Source organism: Toxorhynchites rutilus, chromosome 2 (assembly GCF_029784135.1).
Source record: "Toxorhynchites rutilus septentrionalis strain SRP chromosome 2, ASM2978413v1, whole genome shotgun sequence".
Lineage (NCBI taxonomy): Eukaryota > Metazoa > Arthropoda > Insecta > Diptera > Culicidae > Toxorhynchites > Toxorhynchites rutilus.
Genome location: NC_073745.1, coordinates 340,020,106 through 340,043,005, shown reverse-complemented (window position 1 = coordinate 340,043,005; position 22,900 = coordinate 340,020,106). Strand labels below are relative to the sequence as shown.

Sequence of the window (22,900 nt, the reverse complement as noted above, 5' to 3'; positions counted from 1 at the left end):
ATATCTTCAGATGCTTATCCCGTAGATAGTAAAAGATAATGTTCCTCATAGATTATTGATTAGCGCGCACTGACTGAAGCGATGTTTTACGCGACCGAGCGGAGGTACATGTAAAGTCGCATTAGTCCAATGAACCCCACACGCTTGGCGTTCGAAGGTGTTCACCATAATAAAAATCATTTGAGATAGGTGCTAAGTAGGTATCCTCTGTGTAGATAATTAGTGTCGCTTTTCGATGCTTTCCTCAGTGCGATGAGTGCCGTAATTAAATCCCACGCATTCACCCTCGCATCATTAGCGAGCTGTTTGCTGAGTGGGGAAACATCGAAATGAGCGATTTGCGCGTGAGAGTCCGGAGCACCGTCTAGAGGTGAGAGCAGAGAGAATGAACCGCTCGAGAACGCGGCCGGAGAGCGAAGGTTTTGAATGGAAACCACACCACAAAACGCAAACAGTGTGCGATGCAAATGCCCGCTTGCCCCATGAGAAGTCGTCGTTCTGAATTTTCATTCTTCAGTTCATTTCGGGCATTCGTTACGATAGGTTGATGTGGTGTAGCTTTGTACTCGCGTAGGGAGAGGAGCTTCAGGAAGAGTCACAGTTCCATGCAGAGCGGAGAGTGAGCGCGGATTATTGCCAAAAGTGTCCGAATTTCTAGGTTCGAGACAGTGATACAAACCCTCTGGAAGGAAGGATCTTTGTTATCAGTTGTGGTGTGGTGTGTAGTGGTGACCAGTTCCAGCAGTTGCATGAGTTTATAGCGGTGAGAGAGCATTCAAAAGACGGTCAGGTTCAAAGATCGTGGAATTTGCAATAAATAATTATCGCACCAGTCGTGTTCGCGCTGGTAACTTTGAGACCGAATCATATTCCGTCTATGGGCAGTGAGCAAAAATCCACCTCAGAGGATGGGCATCCAATTCCGGCTGTAGCGGCCATTTACTGACGGACGGACAACAAACAACGAGGCGGAGGTGTTGTATTCATTTTTCGCGAGTTTTTGACAGCTGCTGCAGGGAGGAAGAAATAGCAAAACGATTCGCGGCTAACGAGAGCAGCCAAAATAGAGGGCGAGAGTGTAATGAGTGTGTAAAATCGTCGTCAGTGGAAAAGCGATTGGGCGTCGGCAGGGCACAAAAAGAGCTGAAACAGGGAGAGTGGAGCCGACACAAAAGTAAAATACAGTGGAATAGAACAAAGGTGTGAGGATGTGTTTGTGTTTGTAGCGAATCGTCGCGCGATAAGAAACGCGTCAAGTGTCTGTCCAGGTTTGTTTACAGTTTTTTTTTCGTGTGCCTCTGCTGCCTTTCGCGGAAAGTGACCACGGAGAGCGTTTTTTTTTTGCGTGTTGACTAGGCGGGACGAAGAGGGCGATAAGAAGCGATTAAGTGGAGCATTTGTGGGGCGTAGCAATTACTTTCTTCCAAGCAAAGTGTCACTGCTGCAGAGTGCGATGAAATAAGCCGCGTGTGATGTTTATTTTGAAAAGCAATTCAAATTAAATATATGTTTTTGCTTTTCTAGCTGCCTGTGGCAATAAAAGAACGAACCGAACCGTCAGCAGCTTACGGATGATCGTTCCTAATTAGTTGTGACCTGTTTTTCGCGGAATTATGAGTATTTTGTGAGCCAAAAAAAAAGTTAGAAGAAATACTACATCGAATCCAAAAGTTCGTGAAGAATGGTTTGCTCACGTGGATTACAGTGTTACACGAAAATGTCACTTTTCAACGCAGCTGTTTTGTGCGTTTTCGCAATATCTGTCTGCTGGCTGCCGGCGGAGTCCAAAGGAGTCGACCAGCAGGAACTGCTGAGCTGCGAACACGTCAGTCACTTCTTCTCGTCTATCAACGTCACAATCAAGCCGGATAACAAAAATCAAGGTATGTTTGTGTGTTTACAGGCTCGGTTAGGGGCAGGACAGGAACATCTGATGTTTGCCGATAAATAGTGTTGTTCGTTAAAATTAAGATGTTAGTATTGGGCCATAGTGGCCCAACACGGCTTTCGGACTAAGTACTAACTCCTTCACGGTCGGTTTTAGACTGAACTGTATTTCCTTAAATTTTACATTGCTTAGGTCACTTGGGTGTTTCTTGTTTCTCCATGTCAGCACAAAATGTGCGTTTGATTATACAGCGTTCGCATTATTTTGATTATACAGCATTCACACTATCGAGTCGGATCCTCCGCTGCGCCCCTTCCAGTTCGCGCAGTCGTTTCGTGTTTCTCCTCCAATGGTAGTAAATGATGGCGATCACCATCGCCACGATGAATGCCCCGTCTATGGAATATGATGCGACGTCGTGCATCGATATGGTATTCTCGATCTTATCGCTGCCGAACATTATACTTGTTTTTAATTGTCGCGTTTTCTTGGAACTCGTAATGTTCCCTACATTGTGGCGCATTTTATTGCATCGAGGAGGGTCTTAATCGCTGACCCAAGCACTCGAGCGTGTGAAACCACTTCGTTTGGAATTTCGGGTCTCGCTATTATCAGCGGAAATTTGCATTGTCAATTTTTTCATAGGGTCGTCACCCAATCTGATTTCGTGTACTTCCATTTTCTCCCCCCTTTGGGACGAGGGCGTAGTCTACCGTCCCAAATCATTTGGGGTGCTTGGGGAGGGGGATCGTCTTCTAGTTCGATTGCTTCGGCTTGAGATTGCTGTTCGTTATCAGCTGTGTTGTCATACTCTTCTATAATGGGTTGAATGGTGTGCTCCTCGACTGGTAGAGGAGCAAGTGTTCGCACGTTGCGTTTGTAAATTCCGGTAGCGGTTCGCACTACTGCCACTCGGACTACTCCATCATCTCCAGGGTGTATTTGTGTGACAATTCCCATAGGCCACTTTGCTACGGGAAGGTGATCGTCTCCGATCAATACGATTTGGCCTACCTTAACGTTGGCTTGTTGCTTGGTCCATTTTGCATAATCACGTAACTGGTGGAGATACTCGTCTCTCCATCTTCTCCAAAATTGTTCGAGCTGCGATTGTACTCGTTTCCATCTGGTTGTGAGATTGCTTCCATCCTCACTCTGCGTAGGGATGGGCACGGCTAGCATTGGGCGTGCTATCAAAAAATGACCGGGTGTGATCGCGGTCGGTGAATCTGGCGTCGTGTAAACAGGTGTGAGTGGTCGCGAATTCATTATTGCGGCCACTTGGTAGAACAGTGTCTGCAATTCCATGATGTTTAGCTGTGCTCCTCTGGCCGCTGCACTAAAGAGCCGCTTGGCTACCTTTATGTTCGCTTCCCAAAGTCCTCCAAAGCTGGGGCTTCGGGGTGGAATGAATGAAAATCTTATTCTGTGAGTTGCCGCAATATCAACTAATTTGTTTTGAAAAACTTCATTGTTATATATTCTTCGTAAACGATTGAGTTCTCTGCTGGCCCCGACAAAGTTCCGCCCATTGTCGGAGTAAATAACCTCGGGTATTCCCCTCACTGATGTGAAACGGAGAAGTGCTGATATGAACGCTGCCGTCGACTGATCTTCGACGACTTCTAGGTGAACTGCTTTGGTCGCAAAACATATGAAGATGCAAGCATATGCTGTGGTCTTGCATTTCGATTTTTGATTGAGATATACTTCGAATGGCCCACATAAGTCCACTCCCGTGTGAGTGAACGCTACTGATTCATTTACCCTGGGCGAGGGCAGTTGTCCCATTCGTTGCTGTAAACGTCTGGGCCGCGCTTTGGCACATAAGATGCATCGTTGAATGACTCCTTGTACGGTCCTTCGGAGATCCCTCATCCAAAATCTTTGTCGAAATTCGTTTATTACCAGATCTGTTCCGGCGTGAAATCTATCCTCATGTATTTTTTGAATTATTACCCTCGAAAATGGGTGCGATTTGGGAATCAATATTGGATTCTTTTGTGAGATGGGCATTTCTGCATTGTGGAGTCTCCCTGTGACATGTATGACTCCATTTCTGACGATTGCGTTGAGATGCTGGAAAGGTCCTTTCGTAGGCACCTTCCCAGTTTTTCGTAATTCCGCTACTTCATTTGGATAAATAGTGGCTTGCATAATTCGGACTACGAGTGTTAGTCCTTCATTCAATTCAGTGGTGGTGAGTGGGCCCGATCTCTTTTCGTTTCTGATGCCTGTGTCTTTATTGACCTTCTTCATATTGTTTATGGCTCTACACAGCCATGCAAAGTGTCTTACTGTTTTGTCATGAGTGTGATGGTGCGGGTATTTTGCGATTAAGTCTTCGCATGCCTTTCCTGTTGCTGCTACCAATCGTGTTATTGGTTCTTTAATCTCTTCCTGTTCTGCAGCAGCAGTGTATTCGTAGCCGCTCTGCAGATAATATTGTCTTCTTCGTATACATTCCGGTCCGTGTAACCAAAATTCTAGTTTTGCTTCGCGTAATTTTCTGACTGGAATTCCTCTCGAAACCATATCAGCCGGATTTTCTTTCGTAGATATATATTTCCAATGCTCTGGATTCGTGGTGGAGTGTATCTTCTGCACTCTATTTCTAATGAAGGTTCCCCAACGTGTATTTGAAGATTTGATCCAACTTAGCGCTACTTGTGAATCACTGTAGTAATATTCCGACGAGATTCGACCGGCCAGAATGCTCTTTATTTTAGCAGTTAGTTCTGCTAGAAGTGCCGCCGCCAAGAGTTCCAGACGGGGCAGAGTGACCTTCTTCAAAGGCGCCACTCTCGATTTCGAACATAAGAGATTCGTACTCTCTTCTCCTTTTAAGTTGATTGCATGTAAGTAAATGACGCATCCATAAGCCTTTTCGGAGGCGTCACTGAATCCGTGTAAATCTAGTGCGATCGTATGACTCGGAGTCGACATCCGAGGTATTTCTATCTTGCTGAGCTCCACTAATGAAGCTTCGAACTTCTTCCATGAGCTTAGTGCTTGATCTGGAACATCATCGTCCCAGCTGACGTTATAAGTCCACAATTCTTGCATCAATATTTTAGCTGTAATGATTACAGGTTGTATCAATCCGATTGGGTCATACAGTCTCAAAATCTTCGAGACCATCTGTCGCTTTGTGAGCGCTTCGTATGTTTCACCTATGTTTTTCGTACTGATGAACTGGAACACGTCTGTTTTGGGGTTCCAGGCTATCCCCAATGTCTTTATGACCTCTTGGTCACCAACTTGGATCAATGGTTCCAAGTCTTTCTCTGGAATTCCTTCCAGTACGCTTGCGTTGTTTGATGCCCACTTTCGAAGTGGAAATCCATGAAGTGACAATGCATGCTCTATTTCTCGTTTCATCTCCGTCAGTTCATCTGCGTTGGACGCTCCAATCATTAGATTGTCAACATAGAACGATCGTTGAATGGTGTCGGCAATTCTCGGATTTACCGACCGATAATCTTCAGCTGCTTCGTGTAGTGCCCTACAGGCCAAGAATGATGAAGACGCTTCACCATATGTGACAGTCGTCAGTCTATACGCTTTCAATTGATCATTGGGGCTGTCGCGCCACAAAATACATTGTAACCAAGTGTCTGTGTATGCGATGTGAATTTGTCTGTACATCTTTGCAATATCTGCTACTAGCACGTCGTTGTGCGTCTTGAAATCAATTAGCAGATCAAATAAGTCCTTTTGAATGGTTGGTCCCACGATTTGTATATCGTTCAGGGATACTCCGGTTGACGTCTTTGCACTTGCGTCGAACACCACCCTAACCTTGGTGGATGTTGAATCTGGTTTCACCACACACGAGTGAGGGATGAAATACTTTACTTTGTGAAAGTCTTCTGTGGTGACTGGTACCATATGTCCCAGTGTTTCATATTCATTCATGAATGCCCTGTACTCTTTGCACAGGTCTGCATTCCGCTTGAGCCTTTGCTCAAGCGATGTGAATCTTCTATATGCTTGTTGATAAGAGTCGCCTAACGATGACGGCTCCCCCCGTAGGGGCATTCGTGTAATGTATCTCCCGTCGGGAGCGATCTCTAACGTTGTGCGGAAGTGACTTTCCGCCTCGCATTCGTCATGTTGCTTTGGTTCCCAGTCTTGAAAGCACGCTTCTTCAAGACGCCAAAACTTCTCTATGAGTTTGGCCATTTCGTCCTGTGGGAATTCGAATTCATTTCTGCTACACCTTGTAGCAGACAATACAGTGGTTGATGGGCTGCTGTGACGTAGCGTCCCACATGCAATCCAGCCCAAGCTGGACTCTTGATACGTAAGACCGTTGCCTACGCTAAGCCGGCCTGGCATTAGAATTTTGAAAAATATTCTCGCTCCGAGGAGAATGTCGATTTCATTCGATCTGTAAAACTGGGGATCGGCAAGGTGCAATTGTTCTGGTATCCGTATACCCTTTTCATCAATAGCTGTGCTTGGTTGATCGTCCAATATCTTTGGCACTATGATCAATTCTAAACTTTCATTGTAGTTGCTTGCGTGAGAGGCTATCACAGTTTTGATACCCCTTTTAACATGTGCTTGTCCGCTAACTCCTTTAATGGTTACGTTTACCGAGTGTTGCGGAATTCCTAGGCTTCGAGCAGCCTTTTCTGTGATTGTTTCTACTTGACTCCCTGAATCAAGTAGACATCGAAGAGGGTGCCATTTCTGCTCACCCTTAACATGAATTATGGCTGTGCCCAGAAAGACGTATTCTTCCTGAGCTAGTCATTTCGTTGAACTTGCTTGTGCTTGATTGACATCCTTCTCGGGATGCAATTGTTGGATCTCGTCCCCCTTGGGAGAGTCTCCACGATGAAGTAGTGTATGATGCTTCGTGCTGCATATTTGGCATTTCCGTTGTGATTTGCACTCCTTCGTTGAGTGCCCAGGTATGAGGCAATTAAAGCAGTGCCTCCCTGCTTTGATAGTTTCCCATCGTTCTGGGATGCTCATTTTCGTGAATTTAGGACACGTAAATGCTGTGTGTCCTTCATTGTGACAAACGTAGCACCGCTGTGCTTCCCTTTTGTCGATTGCTGCTACGACTTTCGGCTGGGGTCGATGACTAGAGTGTGCCGTTTCGGCAGCCACTTTGCAAGTCATCTGGTTAGCCAGCCGCTCTAATTCTATTTTGAATTCGCTCCAAACATAAATGCGCTGGAGGTCCAACTTTTCTTCAATCTTAGAAAGTGTTGATTCATCCAATCGTTCTTTCACTAAGCATATTAGTAACCCATTGGCGATGCAATCTGGTTCGCCAGGTTGTTCATTTGCTATTTGTCGAGTGGCGGACAATAGTGTATCGACAGCGTCGATCAGTCCTAGTATCGCTCTTTGCGATGCCTTATGTATCCTTTTAATTTTCAGCAGAGTGTAAAAGTAACCTTCATATGCGATTCGTTTCTTGTAGAATCTTGCTTCCAGTTTGGCCCAGGCTTCAGTGAAAGGCACTCCTGAATTCTCGAGTGCTTCGCAGGAGTTACGAGCGGGCTCGTATTCTAAACATTTCGCCAGGAAAGCGTATTTGCTTGCATCCTCGTTTAGGGTCGCAATCCGCTTCTCAAAGCGGGCTTTAAACGATAGCCACTCGGTGGCTGACCCACGGAACTTCGGGAGCTCCAATCGGGGTAAATAATCGGCCTTGCTATTGCCGGTGATCATTGTTTGATCCAGTACTTGCCTTGAACCTTCATCCTGACTCGGTTCATTCGTCTGTGATTGCGCATGCCGTATTCTCTTTGCCAAACTGGCTCTGGACTTGATATATGCGGGGAGGAGAGCATCCCGTCTCTTGGAGGGCCCCGTTTGGCCCTCAATTTTCAGTATCACTGCACAAGCTTGATCGTACAAGCTTGTTAGTACTTCTTGTTGCACTAGTAATGTTTCGACTTCGTCGTCGTCTTCTGCTAATTTGCATGCGTCTTTGATAATCGGAGCAATGCTTTGCTCCAGTGCCGTTAGCTGCTTTTTCCAGCTTTCAACGGCATCGTCCTCGTTTGTCGTCATGTTTATTTGATTTGATAATTACTAACCGTTTTACTTGTTTGATTGACTCAAATACTTAGCTGGGTCATTGATTATGCTCCAGTCTAAATAGTCGGCTATGGCTTCGGCCAATCTATTTAGTTCAGTGGTAAATCTGCTTTCGTATCTGTTTATAACCGCGGCTCCTGCCGCCAAGTTGAACATGTGCGATATTATCAGTTTTATCGCTGCAGCTTCTTCCCGCGTACGACGCGGGTCCTGTTTCAAATTCTCCTCCGTATCCCTCATATACATGTAGCACATGGAATACAGTAGGTCGTTGGAATGTCGAGAATTCATCTTTACAAATTTTTCACATCAGTCACAATAATTCGTGTTTATCACACATCTTCCACGCAGTTGCACACCGTGCTTCGCTCACGGGCGAAGTTTACTTATTGATCACACAGTCACGCAGTGTCATGTTATGATTCCCGCGAATGGGAAATTCACGTTGTCAATTTTCAGCCACACAGTGGCGCATTGTAATAACTATGCAGTGGCGCAGCATACTTCCCGCGAGTAGGAAGTTCACTTTGTTAATTTTTAGCCACGCAGTGGCACACCATACTTCCCGCGAATGGGAGATTCATTTTCTTGGTTTCAGCCACTTAATGGCGCAACATCTTCCGTGCGCTGAGACAATGTCACTTCACTTTCCGATTATACAGCCATGCAATGGCATCACTTTTTCGCGCGCGGAGAGAATGTCACTTCACTTATCAGAATCGATTACTTTCGCGAGTCCGTGATCGCTCGAAGTGCGATCACGTCGGGGTCACCAAATGTTGTTCGTTAAAATTAAGATGTTAGTATTGGGCCATAGTGGCCCAACACGGCTTTCGGACTAAGTACTAACTCCTTCACGGTCGGTTTTAGACTGAACTGTATTTCCTTAAATTTTACATTGCTTAGGTCACTTGGGTGTTTCTTGTTTCTCCATGTCAGCACAAAATGTGCGTTTGATTATACAGCGTTCGCATTATTTTGATTATACAGCATTCACACTATCGAGTCGGATCCTCCGCTGCGCCCCTTCCAGTTCGCGCAGTCGTTTCGTGTTTCTCCTCCAATGGTAGTAAATGATGGCGATCACCATCGCCACGATGAATGCCCCGTCTATGGAATATGATGCGACGTCGTGCATCGATATGGTATTCTCGATCTTATCGCTGCCGAACATTATACTTGTTTTTAATTGTCGCGTTTTCTTGGAACTCGTAATGTTCCCTACATTGTGGCGCATTTTATTGCATCGAGGAGGGTCTTAATCGCTGACCCAAGCACTCGAGCGTGTGAAACCACTTCGTTTGGAATTTCGGGTCTCGCTATTATCAGCGGAAATTTGCATTGTCAATTTTTTCATAGGGTCGTCACCCAATCTGATTTCGTGTACTTCCAAATAGAGCTATATTTGGTAACGAACATTGGCTGATTGGGTGCTGGGTGCAAGATCTTATCAAAGCAGGCGCGCTCAGTGCATTCCCACATTCCCCCTCCGATATCAGCAAGTGGTTGACATTCGGGTTGGGTTGAATTACTTTTGATGTCTCATACAAAATACGGAGAAGCTCGGTTATAATTTGATTAGGCGAAGTGCTCCGAATTTTGGAGTATAAATAGGATTGATAACTGCTTCCCAGTTTTTAGGATTATTTCATTTTATTTCATGTATTTATAATTCATAATGGCGTTAACGTTCCCGTTAACGTAGCTTTAAGTAGCATCATGTACCAGAACGGGAATCGAACCCGAACACCCGGCATGACAATGTGAGACGCTAACCACTCGGCCACGGGTGCAGTTAAATTGAAGTAGAACAAGCATCACGTGAAACAAAATTAAAAGATAATCTAACTACTTAAACAAAAATAGTACATAACTAGAAATTGCTTCAATTAAAATGCTCTATACATCCTCTCTTGAATGCTGCGAACGAATCTACATTAGATAGACTAGTGGGTAAAGAATTCCAGTGAGCTACACCTCGCACGAAAAATGAGTTCTCATACTTAGACGTATGATGCCTTGGCAAAATATATTTTATAAACCGATTAAAGGGTGTGTCACATCAAATTGCATCACGGAAAAAACGCTGTAGAAATTTAATTTATAGGAATTATATCTTCAGCTTTCGCTTATAATCAGATAAGAGTGTATAGATCACGTTGGCCATGCTTCACTGTCAATTTTTCGTAAATTTGGAAAAATATCGTCGAACGAAAAAGAGCGTCGTGAATTAATCTTGTGCACTCATTTCGAGAATCCGGAGTTGTTACATCGGGACATCGGTAAGATGCTGGGAATCGCACGGTCAGCAGAGTACTAAAACGATACTTCGAGAACCTAACCATCGACCGGAAGGTGAAGAACGGCAAAAATGGATGCTCAATCAGTGAAAAAGATCACAAGCGCGTAGTTAAGCAGTTTAAACGTGATCCGAGAAGTTCGGTCCGGGATGTCGCCAATAAGCTGAATTTGTCAAGTTCATTCGTCCAGCGGACCAAGCAGCGGGAGGGCCTGCGTACATACAAGGTTCAGAAGGCTCCTAACCGCGACGAAAGGCAAAACATGGTGGGGAAGACGCGAGCCCGGAAGCTGTACACCGAAATGCTGACGAAGCCGCATTGCCTGGTAATGGACAACGAAACCTACGTCAAAGCGGACTTTCGTCAGCTGCCGGGCCTGTTGTTCTTCTCCGCAGAGGACAAATTCAGCGTTCCGGAGGAGATTCGTAAGCAGAAACTATCCAAGTTTGCCAAAAAGTACATGGTGTGGCAAGCGATCTGCTCTTGCGGAAAGCGGAGCGCCCCCTTCGTGATGACCGGCACGGTAAACGGGCAGGTTTACCTTAAGGAGTGCCTACAGAAGCGCTTACTACCACTATTGAAGCAGCACGAGGGCCCGACCATCTTCTGGGCGGTTCTCGCATCGTGCCACTATTCAAAGGACGTGTTGGAGTGGTACGAAGCCAACGGGGTCACCTTCGTGCCAAAGGAAATGAACCCGCCCAACGCGCCGGAGCTTCGCTCAATAGAGAAATATTGGGCGATTATGAAGCAGGCCCTCCGGAAGAACCCAAAAGTTGTCAAATCGGAGGCGGAATTCAAGAGAAAATGGATTTCTGATAAAAAAAAACTACAACCTGACGTTGTACAGAATCTTATGGACGGGGTAAAGAGGAAGGTGCGAGCATACGGGCTTGGGCTCGAAGTATGAATAAAAAGAAAATGCCAAAAGTTGTTTAATAGTTTTTATTTTACTGTCTAAAATTTTCAAAAGGATCGGTCTACTGGGCGAATTTCTACAGCGTTTTTTCCGTGATGCAATTTGATGTGACACACCCTTTACTTTGTGTGGCTTGTAATTTACTATACAGATAATTAGGTTTTTTCGTCTTCGAGATTCTATGAAAGAATAAACAACAACGAAGCTTGCTAAAGTTTACTAAAGGGCATCCTATGAGGAAATGTTGCAGGTGTGAAACATGGGACATTCTATTAAGGTTAAACACATGTCGCACACAGGAATTTAGAGCAACCTTGAGCTTGTTGAAAGTGACTACAGATACACAATCAAGTATGAAATCACATGCTAGGAAGTGGGGAAGAATGTGGCTTTTAAAAAGTTTCAATTTAGTATTAGTTCCTAAAATGAGGTCATATAGAGGGATCGTGAGCAAGCTGGTAGCATCATCGACAAATTCCACTGCACTGTTGTTTAAGAATAATGATGGTTTTAAAGTGCTATGAAATGATCGGTTGGAAATGAAAATTGCATTCGTTTTAGTTAAGTTCAAGGAAATCATATTATTAGCCGACCAATTTAAGATTCTACTCAGGTCTTCATTAACTTTTTGAGATATTGCAGTAATCGAGTTACTGGAACAATCAAAATAAAGTTGAACGTCGTCCGCAAAAAGATGAATATTACAATTCTTTATTATCTCAGGTAAGTCATTAATGTACAAGGAAAATAAAATTGGACCCAGAATAGAGCCTTGAGGAACCCCTGATAGTACAGGGAGAAATTGGGATAAGATCCCATCGCAAAGTACAGCCTGTGATCGTCCCTTCAAATAAGACTTAATCAAATTTGAAGCATGAACGGAAAACCCAAAATTTGATATAAGCTTCTGACATAAAATTTCATGAGACACTGAATCAAACGCTTTCGAAAAATCTTACAAAATCAGAATGACAGGACAACCCCAGTCGAGTACTAGTCCTATATCATCAACAATCTTAAGCATACTTGTCTTGGTACTATGCTTCCTGCGATAACCAGATTGAAACTGGTGTAACATGTTTTTTATATTCAGATGTTCGCAAATATTCATTTCAACAATGTACTCAAATACTTTTGATAAAGAACAAAGGATGCTGATGAGTCGTAAATTTTCTATGGTGTTCAAATTAGATTTTTTCTTAATTGGTATAATTTCTGATTTCTTCCACGCATCCGGAAAAACACTTGTTGTAACAATTGTATTAAATATGTGTGTTACAGTAAAGTATTCTACAAGGTTTAAATCATTTAGAAATGGGATACCAATTTTTGGCGATCACAGTGTTTTGTTTCTTATAAACAGATCTTTAATATAAATTCTATCATAATTTTTAGGTAACTTGATGTAGAGATTTACGGCTCGCTAGGAAAGGAACCAGAAGGGTGGTGTCCAAGGCACTACCGCATTGTGAACGAGGAGTGCAAAATTAATGCCAGCGAGAACGAACATTATAGAAGTTAAAAAAATAAGTATTCTTTAGTACAAGTATTTGGTAGCCATAACAAGGCCTAATGACATCTGAATTCCTCGCAGCTTGCATGTATCTGCAATGACAATTTTCACAGGTTCCTCGTTTTTTGCATCTGTGTTAGGGAAACTAATTCCGGTGTGCGAAAGCATACGGGTGCTATTGTCTCGACGGTTGGGTAGGGTCGCGTGCCAATGAAAATGGTCTTCTCGAATTTCAAAAAGTTACCCCATAAAAATGTTCACCACCTCAAAAAAAAAACACCCTATGCAGAATATCAGCGCAATCGGACTTAAGAGTGGCGCAAAGCGGTCAAACTTTAAGTTTTTTGAAAATCGAAAAATCACCAAAAGGGGGAATGAAGGAAATCGAGGTTTTCGAAAAAAACGTAAACGTGAAACGTCGAGATCTGCTGTCATACGGTTTTGAGTGCCAGTAAAAATAGTTATCTCAATTTTGACGTAGCACTACGTCTTTCATTATGGGTGCCAAATCAGAAAACGGGTGCCGTTTTTATGAAACAAAGTTAACGTTAATAACTATTTTTGTTGCGAACGGATTTTTACGATCTACATACCAAACGAATAGGAAATTCCTTAAGATTAGTTTTTTATGCTATATATTACAATCCTCTGATGCGCAAACTTAATTTTAGCTTAATTTTCTAGTGTCGCAAATGTTAAAATTTGATTTTTTTGAAAACCGGAAAATCACAGGGAATCAATATTTTCAAAATTTTTTTTTCATGCCAAATGTCTTATAATTGCACGAAACGTCGATATTTTCTGTTATCCCAGAGTGTCGTTTTTTGACAATTTTTTTTTCAAGCTGACAGTAGATCTCATGCACGTTTCATGCAATTTTAAGACATTTGGGATCGAACTTTTTTTTTGATAACCCCGATTTTTTTTCGATTTTTAATAAACTCAAACTTTGACCGCTTTGCGCCACTCTACCTTAAGTCCGATTGAGCTGATATTTTGCATAGGGTGTTTTTACGAGGTGGTGAACATTTTGTGTGGGATAACTTTCTGAAATTGTTGTTGTGATTTTTTCCCATACATTCATTGGTACCCTAGGGTAGGGGTTACGACACGGTTGTCCACGGTGAGGGGGGAGGAGCTAGGAATAATGTCCACGTGGACACGTTAATTTTCTAAAAGAATTCATTCACATCTATATACAAAAATAAATTAAATTTGTTCTGGATTTTCAAGAATTCCCACTTTTTCACACTTCCGCTCACTTTGTGTATTTTTGATGATCAAAAGAAGGGTTTAGAGGTCTGAGAGCGGTCGATCTTCCATTTTATTTTCACTGTATTTTGAAAGTAACTATGAACGATCGGACTTTTTTCCAATCATAGTAGAGCACGTAAAACGTAAGGCTCCGAAATTGTGTAAATCGATCGGTTCATTTGGCGAATTGTTCTATTACAGAACTCGCCGATTGGCCTTTTCTCTATTGTGGTGGAATGAAACTTTATTTATGCAAGTTGACATTCTTAAATTTATTCTGTTGCAAATTCCTCTAGCATTAATTTCAGGGTTATGGTGACTTTTACGCGTATCATGAAATCAACTATTGCAGATGCGATACAATTTTATAGTTGTAAGCTATGCATATCTAAAACTTGTCCTGAATAGGAAGGGTTGCTGCGTAGCACAATTTCAACACTCCCATTCTAGATCTGAGTTAATTCACCACTTAACAGTGCCATTTACCCTGTCTGTAAATTTCAGGAATTTGTTTTTCAAACTAAGTGATATTTAGAAGCTCTTATAATTTTCCCTCAAGAACATAATGAACATTTCCTTTTCCTGAAGAAAATATGTCACTCTTCTAAACTCGAGCAAACCGCGAGTAATCGGTTTTCTACATCATTAACACTAGAATTAAAGAAAAATGTTTATATATACTTGTAACAATACAGATAGGAGTTTGGCTCCTTGAAACTTATGTAACTGAGCCTGTAAAAATAAACGATTTATTAAAAAAATAATGAACATTAATGAAAATAATGAAAATAAAACCAAAGACTGGAAAAGATAAATAAAACGCGATTTTTTAAAATTCAATTGATTCATTGTATTAATTTCATTATAGGCACATTTTTCATAACTAAGTTGAACAATTGCTTTAGAAGTTGATAAGAAATCAAGAGAAAGAAAAGGAATCCATTGTTAGCTGCAATAATTTGAACGCAAATTGTTCGTGCACGTTATCTATGCGTTCTTTGGTATTTTTCATCAACTCTTTCGTTAGGATCCGAATAAGTATACTTAGACACAATGGAGTAGATTTTGATTGGATAAAAACATTTAAGTTTGTTACGAATTTTTGGGAAAAAAAAATAAAACCTACAAAAAAACTCTAATTTTATTTTTTTAAAATTTTTTATAAATTATTTGCAAACAAATGCGAGGTAAGCTTATTTTTTATTCCGAACGTGTTTTAGACATACATAGCCAAAAACTATAAAAAATCGGTTACAATAAAAATGACTATGACTAAAAATAAACAACTCTATAAAAGTTCAACCATAAGCGTAGTTTGATTTAATACTCAATTTCATTGATCCTCAATAATCTATCACGCCCTAAAAGATTCTCAACACACAGTACAGGGTTTTCCAACTTTAAATTCCGAAAGTAAATTGAAATAAAACACACTTAGAATACGAATTTCGATGAAACTTTTATTTCAAATTAAAGTTTGGTTTATGCCATTATGTGTGAAATACAACATCATTCAAATGTCTACCTAGGGCTTCCTCGCACACCTTGATCTGGAACAGGTAATTTTCGATGACTTTTCGGCCCATATGGGGCGGTATCTCGGTCTTAACTTCACGAATGTTGTCTTTCAAATGTTCAAGAGTTTGGGGAGAGTTGGCAGAGACACGGTCTTTCGCATAACCCCACAAAAAAAAAGTCTAGCGGGTTCAAATCGCATGATCTGGACGGCCAATTGGCATCACCAAAACGCGAAATTATGCTCGAATTTCGTTCGCAATATGGTCATGTTCGGTCGTATCCATATCTTCAATTTGTGGCAAAAAAAACGGTTAACATGCGGCCATAGCGCTCACCATTCACAGTTACCGTCTCGCCGTCCTCATTTTCAAAGAAATACGGCCCGATGACTCCACCAGACCATAATGCGCACCAAACAGTGACTTTTGGCGTATGCAATGACCTCTCAACAATCACGTGTGCAACAGCAGCAATATATTCAGCCGAACGCACATTACGATGATGCACAGATCTTACAATATCCGCTACGGATCCAGTTTGTTCGAATTTACGCACTACATTAGCGATTGTGTGCTCAGCATGACGACCAAAATCCGTCCGTAATGCTCGAAAAAAATTTACCGGTTTTTCATCATTTTTATAGTATAATTTAACAAAATTAACACGTTGTGCGATGCTAAAACGATCCATATTGTAAAATGGCAGACATTCAACTAACGATATGACGCTTTGGTTGACAGCTATGTCAAACGGTTGTCAGCGCAGGGCTGTATACGTTCGGAAGCCCGAAATGGAAAACCCTGTATATGATACCAGGGAAATTCATTACTTTTTTTTAGAATGTCGACTTACGCTAATTTAGTTGCATGTTAAACAGAATGGGTTTGTTTGAGAGCTTTGGTGTAAAGTGATTATCATACCACTTCATTGAGCTGAAAAAGAATTATTAATACCCAGAGGAGAAATCGATCCCTCCTCTGAAACACCAAACGCAAATAGTAACTTATCATACCCGTTCAAAACCTTGCACTCCAAGTGCAACGCTCTCGTTTTCGGAACTTTGAATTTACACCCCGGCATAGAAAGGATATTGATATTTTCGTTGCTTCGTGCGGAGCGGCTTCTCGTTGGCACCGGAACATCTCAGAACATCACCGACTCAGAATTTCGGTAGTAATTTTTAATAATTGTTGAGAACGAACGAACGAGCTGTGTACTTCACCTTGATGAAAATTTAGATTTTGACTAACGTTTTGTCATTGACAGTTCAGTAAAATGTTTTAAGGGTTTGTTCACACGGAGACACAAAACTGTCAAGTCGCTAATGGATGACCCTTCAGTACACCCAAACTAGCGTTGGCTAAAAACATTTCATCTTTGGTAGAAATAATGTCATTTCGTGTGCTGAAGGGTCAAATGCGCAAATAATGAGCTGTTTTGAAAGCTTAAAAAAGGTTTGTATGTATGCGAGCAGGCATCTCTTTCTGTTTTCTTTTCTCATTCCATTTGAGATTGTGCCAAAAAAAAGTCCATACGACGTCAATGGGGATCGAACCAAGGCCGGCTGGAATGCAGAGCTGTTTCACACGACCACGCTATCCATATAGCTGCCAGTGCTGTTATACAAAAGCGTGATAATATTACACGTCATCATAAAATTAGTTTGGAAAGTGTTTTCTAAGAGGATAAAGAAGAACATGAGCGAGACTATCTTTCTCTGTCTGGGCCGTGTATTTGGAAAATTATACGAAAAGCTTTCATATGCTTTCATTTGAATGTGTCTCCCAATCCACTTAGTGACCAGACGGGCTCACCTAATAGAGGAGATGTGTTGCGCCTGTCGGGCAATTTGATCCGCCTGATTTTCTCGTAAACCAGCAAGAATAGAAATGCAATGGTTATAGGCAATCGTGCTAGTCAATGATAGAATCCTACCATGCAAGTTTTACATTTGTAACATGCTTCTAAAAAATAAGAAAAATAATTTTCTTCGGAAGCGATTTTCGATGTAATTTTGTACATCATTTCTATAAGGTTTTTGTTGCTTGAAACCGATTCAGAGGCGATAACTGTGAGTCATAATTATTGAGTCGAGTTCCCAGTGAATATCTCAGATGAAGAAAATGGTAAGAAAGGATTCATTTCCTTCTCGATTTGATATTTTCCGTATCAGCTTACCATCGGGCAGTATGGCATACCCTCGATCGAGGCAATTTGTTCGCTTTCAGCCGGATAACATTCTCACGAGAGAAATAGCTTGTATGTGAGGGATGTCAGATGATTTTTCAAATATTTCTGCATGACACGAATAAATGCCTTCAAATGTAATCATAGTGAACAAAAATGAGCAAACCATCACGAGTCATCTAAATCATATTTGATAAATCACACAAACATTTGTTTTCACATACTTTGAAATGACTTCAGTATGTTTTCACAAAATTAAATGTCTTCAAAACGAAAACATGTCTTCACATCTGGCCGTGTGTGTTCAGAGAATGTAGGAGAAAAAGAGCGCGGACTGGAGAATTAATGCACGAATACTGGGAGAACACGCTCACCGGAGAAACGGTTTCTTCTCTTCGCTGGAGGGTATGAAGTGAATAGGTTGATGGAATCTCTCATTCATACAAGTTGTTTCTCTCTATAAAGCCTCTGAGAGAAACAGCTTTTGAGCATATTATACTTCTGATGGGTCAGTTAACCGTATGATTGGGAAATATAAAATTTGAGCGCCTTACAAAATAAAATTTGTAGCACTTTTGGTGGATCACACCATTGAGGAAAATGGCGGTTCCTTCGGCTGAAGGAGGCCTGGATGATGATAGCTCAGGTTGTAGATACTTTTGGCACTTTGGTCTTCTGGAAGGCCATACAGTTGGGAGTGGCTTTTGGAGAATGGAAAAACACACTTTGGAAATTAAACACATGGCAAATTTTTTAAAACACATGAATTTATTTCGCGATCTTACTCGGATAAAAGTTGGAATTGGAATGTTTGTATTGCATTTAGAGTTCATGTGTATTCCCATCACATGTTTATTCGTATGTGTTATATTTCATGCCGTGCATCGGGCACTCGAATAACTTTTGATATTCAGTATCTATAATACAGAACGATTACAGATGACTGAATGTTAACTAATCTACGTACTGACGTAGTTGATACCTTAATTTTTAAGAGCACGGCCAAGATGAATCCATTCTCGCTTAGGGGGTGCGTCTTACACACTTCCCCTATACCATAGACCCGCCGTTGGTCGTACCATGCCAAAACATCCGAACAGGACGCTGAAGCAGAACCTGGTTGCGACCAAATTCTGACCAGGCCAAACGGATCTATTTTGATAGACGATGTAAAAATGGTCTTTGAACCCGCAAAATCTGCCTCAGTGTCACCCATTCAAAACTTCAGGATTTTGTACAAAAATAACTGCACAGGTACGAATTGCGGTTGAATGGTACACCCAAAATTGATTTCTAGCTCATGTTTTGTCATCCCGATTTATGACATTATATGAGACATAACATAACAGAAAATGTCATGACTCACAAATACTGGTAAGCATTTGTATAATATACATGGCACAGCAATATAAGATTAATACGAGCGAGCGAAACAAAAGACAAATAAGCTTTCCGCATACTTTGCCACATACACGGCCCAGACCGAGATAGATATTGTTCTCCTTCATGCACTCCTTTTTTACTCTTAGAAAACACTTCCCAACTTCATTTTATAATCAGGTGCAATATTATCACATATTTGCTGAGCAACTGCTGAAGCATCATTAGCCATGTGGATAGCGTGGTCGTGTAAAATAGCTTTGCATTCCAGCCGGCCTTGGTTCGATTCCCATTGACGTCGTATGAACTTTTTTTTGGCACAATATGAAATGAGAAAAGAAAACAGAAAGAGATGTCTGCACGCATACATACAAACCATTTTTAAGTTTTTGAAACAGCTTATTATTTGCGCATTTGACTCTCCAGCACACAAAACGGCATCATTTCCGCCAAAGATGAAATGTTTTCTGCCAACGCTAGTTTGGGTGTAGAATCAAGAGATGCATTCGCAAAGTTGACATTAAGGCCGTAAAACGCTTCTGTTCCGACATCGAATGGAAGCTATGGCGAACAGCAATTTTTTTTTCAATAATGCACAATATATCTTTGATTTCAACAAATCAGATCTTCTTCAAGTATGTTTGTCATTTTTGACAGCTGGAGAAAGAGATTCCTAAATTTTAGTTGCTACCCGTTAATTCGAGAAATATTGTGGATCAGGCAATGCTGTAAAGACGTTAGGCCGAAATAAATTCGAAAATGAATTAAGAGGAAAAGGAACCATGCGTGAATGAAGCTGAGGATTTCCCTTTCATGAACGCAACAAAAGTAGTGCTGTTGAGTTGAGATAGTTGAGCATTCCTTGCGTTGCATTGAATTCATTCTTTTGGAATTTCTTATAACCTAACAAATTAACTTTTCTGCTCACATTTAATCCATCATTTTGAAAGGACAATACTCCATTTCGTGACTGTGAGTGTCAACTGAAAGATGAATGCTAACGCGCATTATACTTGAACCATGAACGAAGAAAGTGATGAATCATTTTTCGAAAAAATGCCCTTTCTTGTGACCCTCCATTCATTCTCTGCCTTCGTTCGCTTCAAATATTTCTGTCTCCGAGGGATATGCGCGTTTCTTGTGATGACCAACATTATATTCTATGTGCGAATACAAGTTCTACTCATACAAGTTATTAGCAAAATTCGATTGATCCATGAGAAGAGCTCAACAGAGCAGCTTGCTGAATCCCAGTGCTAATTAACGTTAACCGAAGCTGCACGAGATATTCTTTCTGTGTACAGAAAGTGTCTAAAAACAGAAACAAACATTTGGTTTTGAATGTAGAAAACCAGATGGTACGAATGGGGTATAGCTTGAATATTGAATACTGTTCGATATTTGGATAACAATGTTCAGCCAATTTTTCCATATGGAGATCTCCATGACATCTGGGTCTATTAGTGCTCCATTAAAAAAAACGAATTTGGAATTATACTTTCCATCCCGAACTAAACGCAAGATGAAATCAAAAGTTAAATATCACACTCTTCCGACCTATCGCACTGAGTTACGATCCCTGCAAATCCACGCTCCTTCCGGTGTGGGTGTGTGCGTGTGTGTGCACTTCCTTAATGACCCATTGGACGACAATAAATTTCTCTTTCAGTTTAATGCTGGAACCCGATGCAGCGAAGTTCACTCGCTCGGTTTATACATCCAATTTGGGGTAGCTGAGTTGCACTCCCTCGTTCCAATGAAAATTTACCCGCTCGAGTCGTTCGGTGTGTTTTCCCCGAAGAAGAAATTGCAAATTTTGCGTATTTCCGGTACCTCGTTCTTCCTTTGTTGGCCGATTTGGTGTTTTCCATAAAGGGGGGAGCGTTCGATGAGTCATTCCGATTGGGAACTTCATCAGCAGGGCGTGTTGGAATTGCGTGTGGCTTTCGTGCATCACTTTAAATATAAATTCGAACATTAATTGTTCCACCGAAAAGCCACCGAAAATTGGTTATGTTTTTGCTACATACACACTATCCATTTCTCGAATCCGGGAGCCTCACACAGAACAATGAAGTTGTCGTAAAAAAAAAAAGAATTAACCGTTACGAAGTAGATTATCCTTCAACTTTCACACAACCACTAAAAAGCGTGCGCAGGAGGCAAAAGTGCGATAAGGATACCGGAAAACAAGTGTTTTTATATCGCCCATTCAGGGCTTCTCTTTGGAACTAATGACACAATGCACGAACACCACGGGTACAGAAAGGGAAAAAGGGGATTAGCAAAATGTGCCGCCTGTTCCCATAGAGTCAGTGGCTAGGAAATGGTTCATTTCAGGTACGGAATGATTCCCATCCACAACAACAACAAAAAACCATTTCAGAATGAAGCGGGAGTATATTGAAGAAATATTTACGGAAGATGAAGAGATGGCGAATCCGTGAAAAAGGCTCTACAACAAAGTGTCAAAGTGAATAACTGTATCTATTTTGGACGTCATTTGGCTTCTTGCTGCTTTCAGACTATCCCTTTTTTTTGATAGACCGTCGAAAGTCGAAACCCATTCTGTTGAGGGAACACATCTGACTATTCGGTTAGCTGATGTCACCCATCGGGATCCCTTTTCAATCAAAAGAGAATCCCTGCTTTTTTCTGTCGTTTTTGTTCTGATAGAAGCAGAAGCATTTTTCATTCCGACGGTTTAGCTATTGTCAAAATCTTCTTTTTGCTCGCAGCCTTGGGGATAAAGCCATCCGGAATTTGTCCGCATTAATAGGGTATATAAACAGCGCCCCCACAATGTATCTCCTTATCAGTGAAGAGCGTCATCTCCATCTTCCGGCTCATCATATCTCTTAAATCTCGACCATCGCCATTTGTTTAGCTAACAACCCGAGCCATTGTCTCATGAGCCGTTTTGTTTTCCTTCGTCGCTAATCTTGATAGAAATTTTCAAAAGGCTATCCAAGAGATGGATAGTAGAGATCCAGGCGACACAAATAGATGAAATCCATTATCATCGCCAGCTGAGGACATAATCACTTCCAGAAGGAGCCTCTCCGGAAGGGAGGCGTGGGTGGTTCTCTGAGTGGTTGATTTATGAATTTCATCGACTGGTGACGCACGCACGCACCCACCTCTTGAACCGCAAGCTGGTTCTTAATCACGTAGTCAAAATTCTGCCGTTGACACCTCGGGAGAGGGTGTTTATCCTATCAATAATTAAAACGGCGCAATCGCGGCAGATCGTACATGCGATTGCCAGTGTCGGTGTAAGTAGTGGGAGTTGGGTGGCGTGGAGACACATCGCGCCAAGGGCGTCTGGCGTTGAGCGCTGGCTGTGGAGGTTGTAATTGGATTATTTTAAAACTCAATTGCGTTGAGGCAGCCGAGGAGACGACGAAATATCAGTCGCAAGCAGTAGTCTCTGTTGGGACGCACGGAGTTTGGGTTCGCGTAGAACAACTGGATCAAGTGGTTTGAGTGCACGCAATTCTCGAAAAATTGCCAGTAATAGCAGCAGCAGCGGCGGCATTTGGAGGTTTCTTATTAACATTTAAAGGAGATTAGGCCAATTTACGTCGGGAAGATATAAGGCGTTACGGCTGCTATTATGGATATTGAGCATTTATTGCTATGATTAGGTAAATATGCGTAGGGAAAAAAATGCTAGAATGAAGAAGTTCGAGCACAAGGCCGTCAAGCGATGAAGCTCTGTCGTTAAATATTCATTATCAATTCAAAAGCGTTCCTTCGTAACAGACAACTTCATGACGCACTCCGAGATTACTGTATTGAGAATATTAATGTTCTAATGGAATTTACAACAATCAGTATCATCATTTGTGGATCCTCGGAATTACATATGGCTA

General features: G+C 41.7%; 1 protein-coding gene across 1 annotated transcript in view; it reads left to right on the top strand.

Annotated features, from left to right (window-relative positions):
- The first annotated feature begins 507 nt into the window (after positions 1 to 507).
- Positions 508 to 22,900, top strand: part of LOC129771726 (division abnormally delayed protein) — a 324,766-nt gene continuing 302,373 nt past the window's right edge. The window contains exon 1 of the mRNA XM_055775704.1: positions 508 to 1,883. Coding sequence (XP_055631679.1) covers positions 1,682 to 1,883 — 202 coding nt within the window. The 5' untranslated portion in view covers positions 508 to 1,681. The remainder of the gene's footprint in view (positions 1,884 to 22,900) is intronic.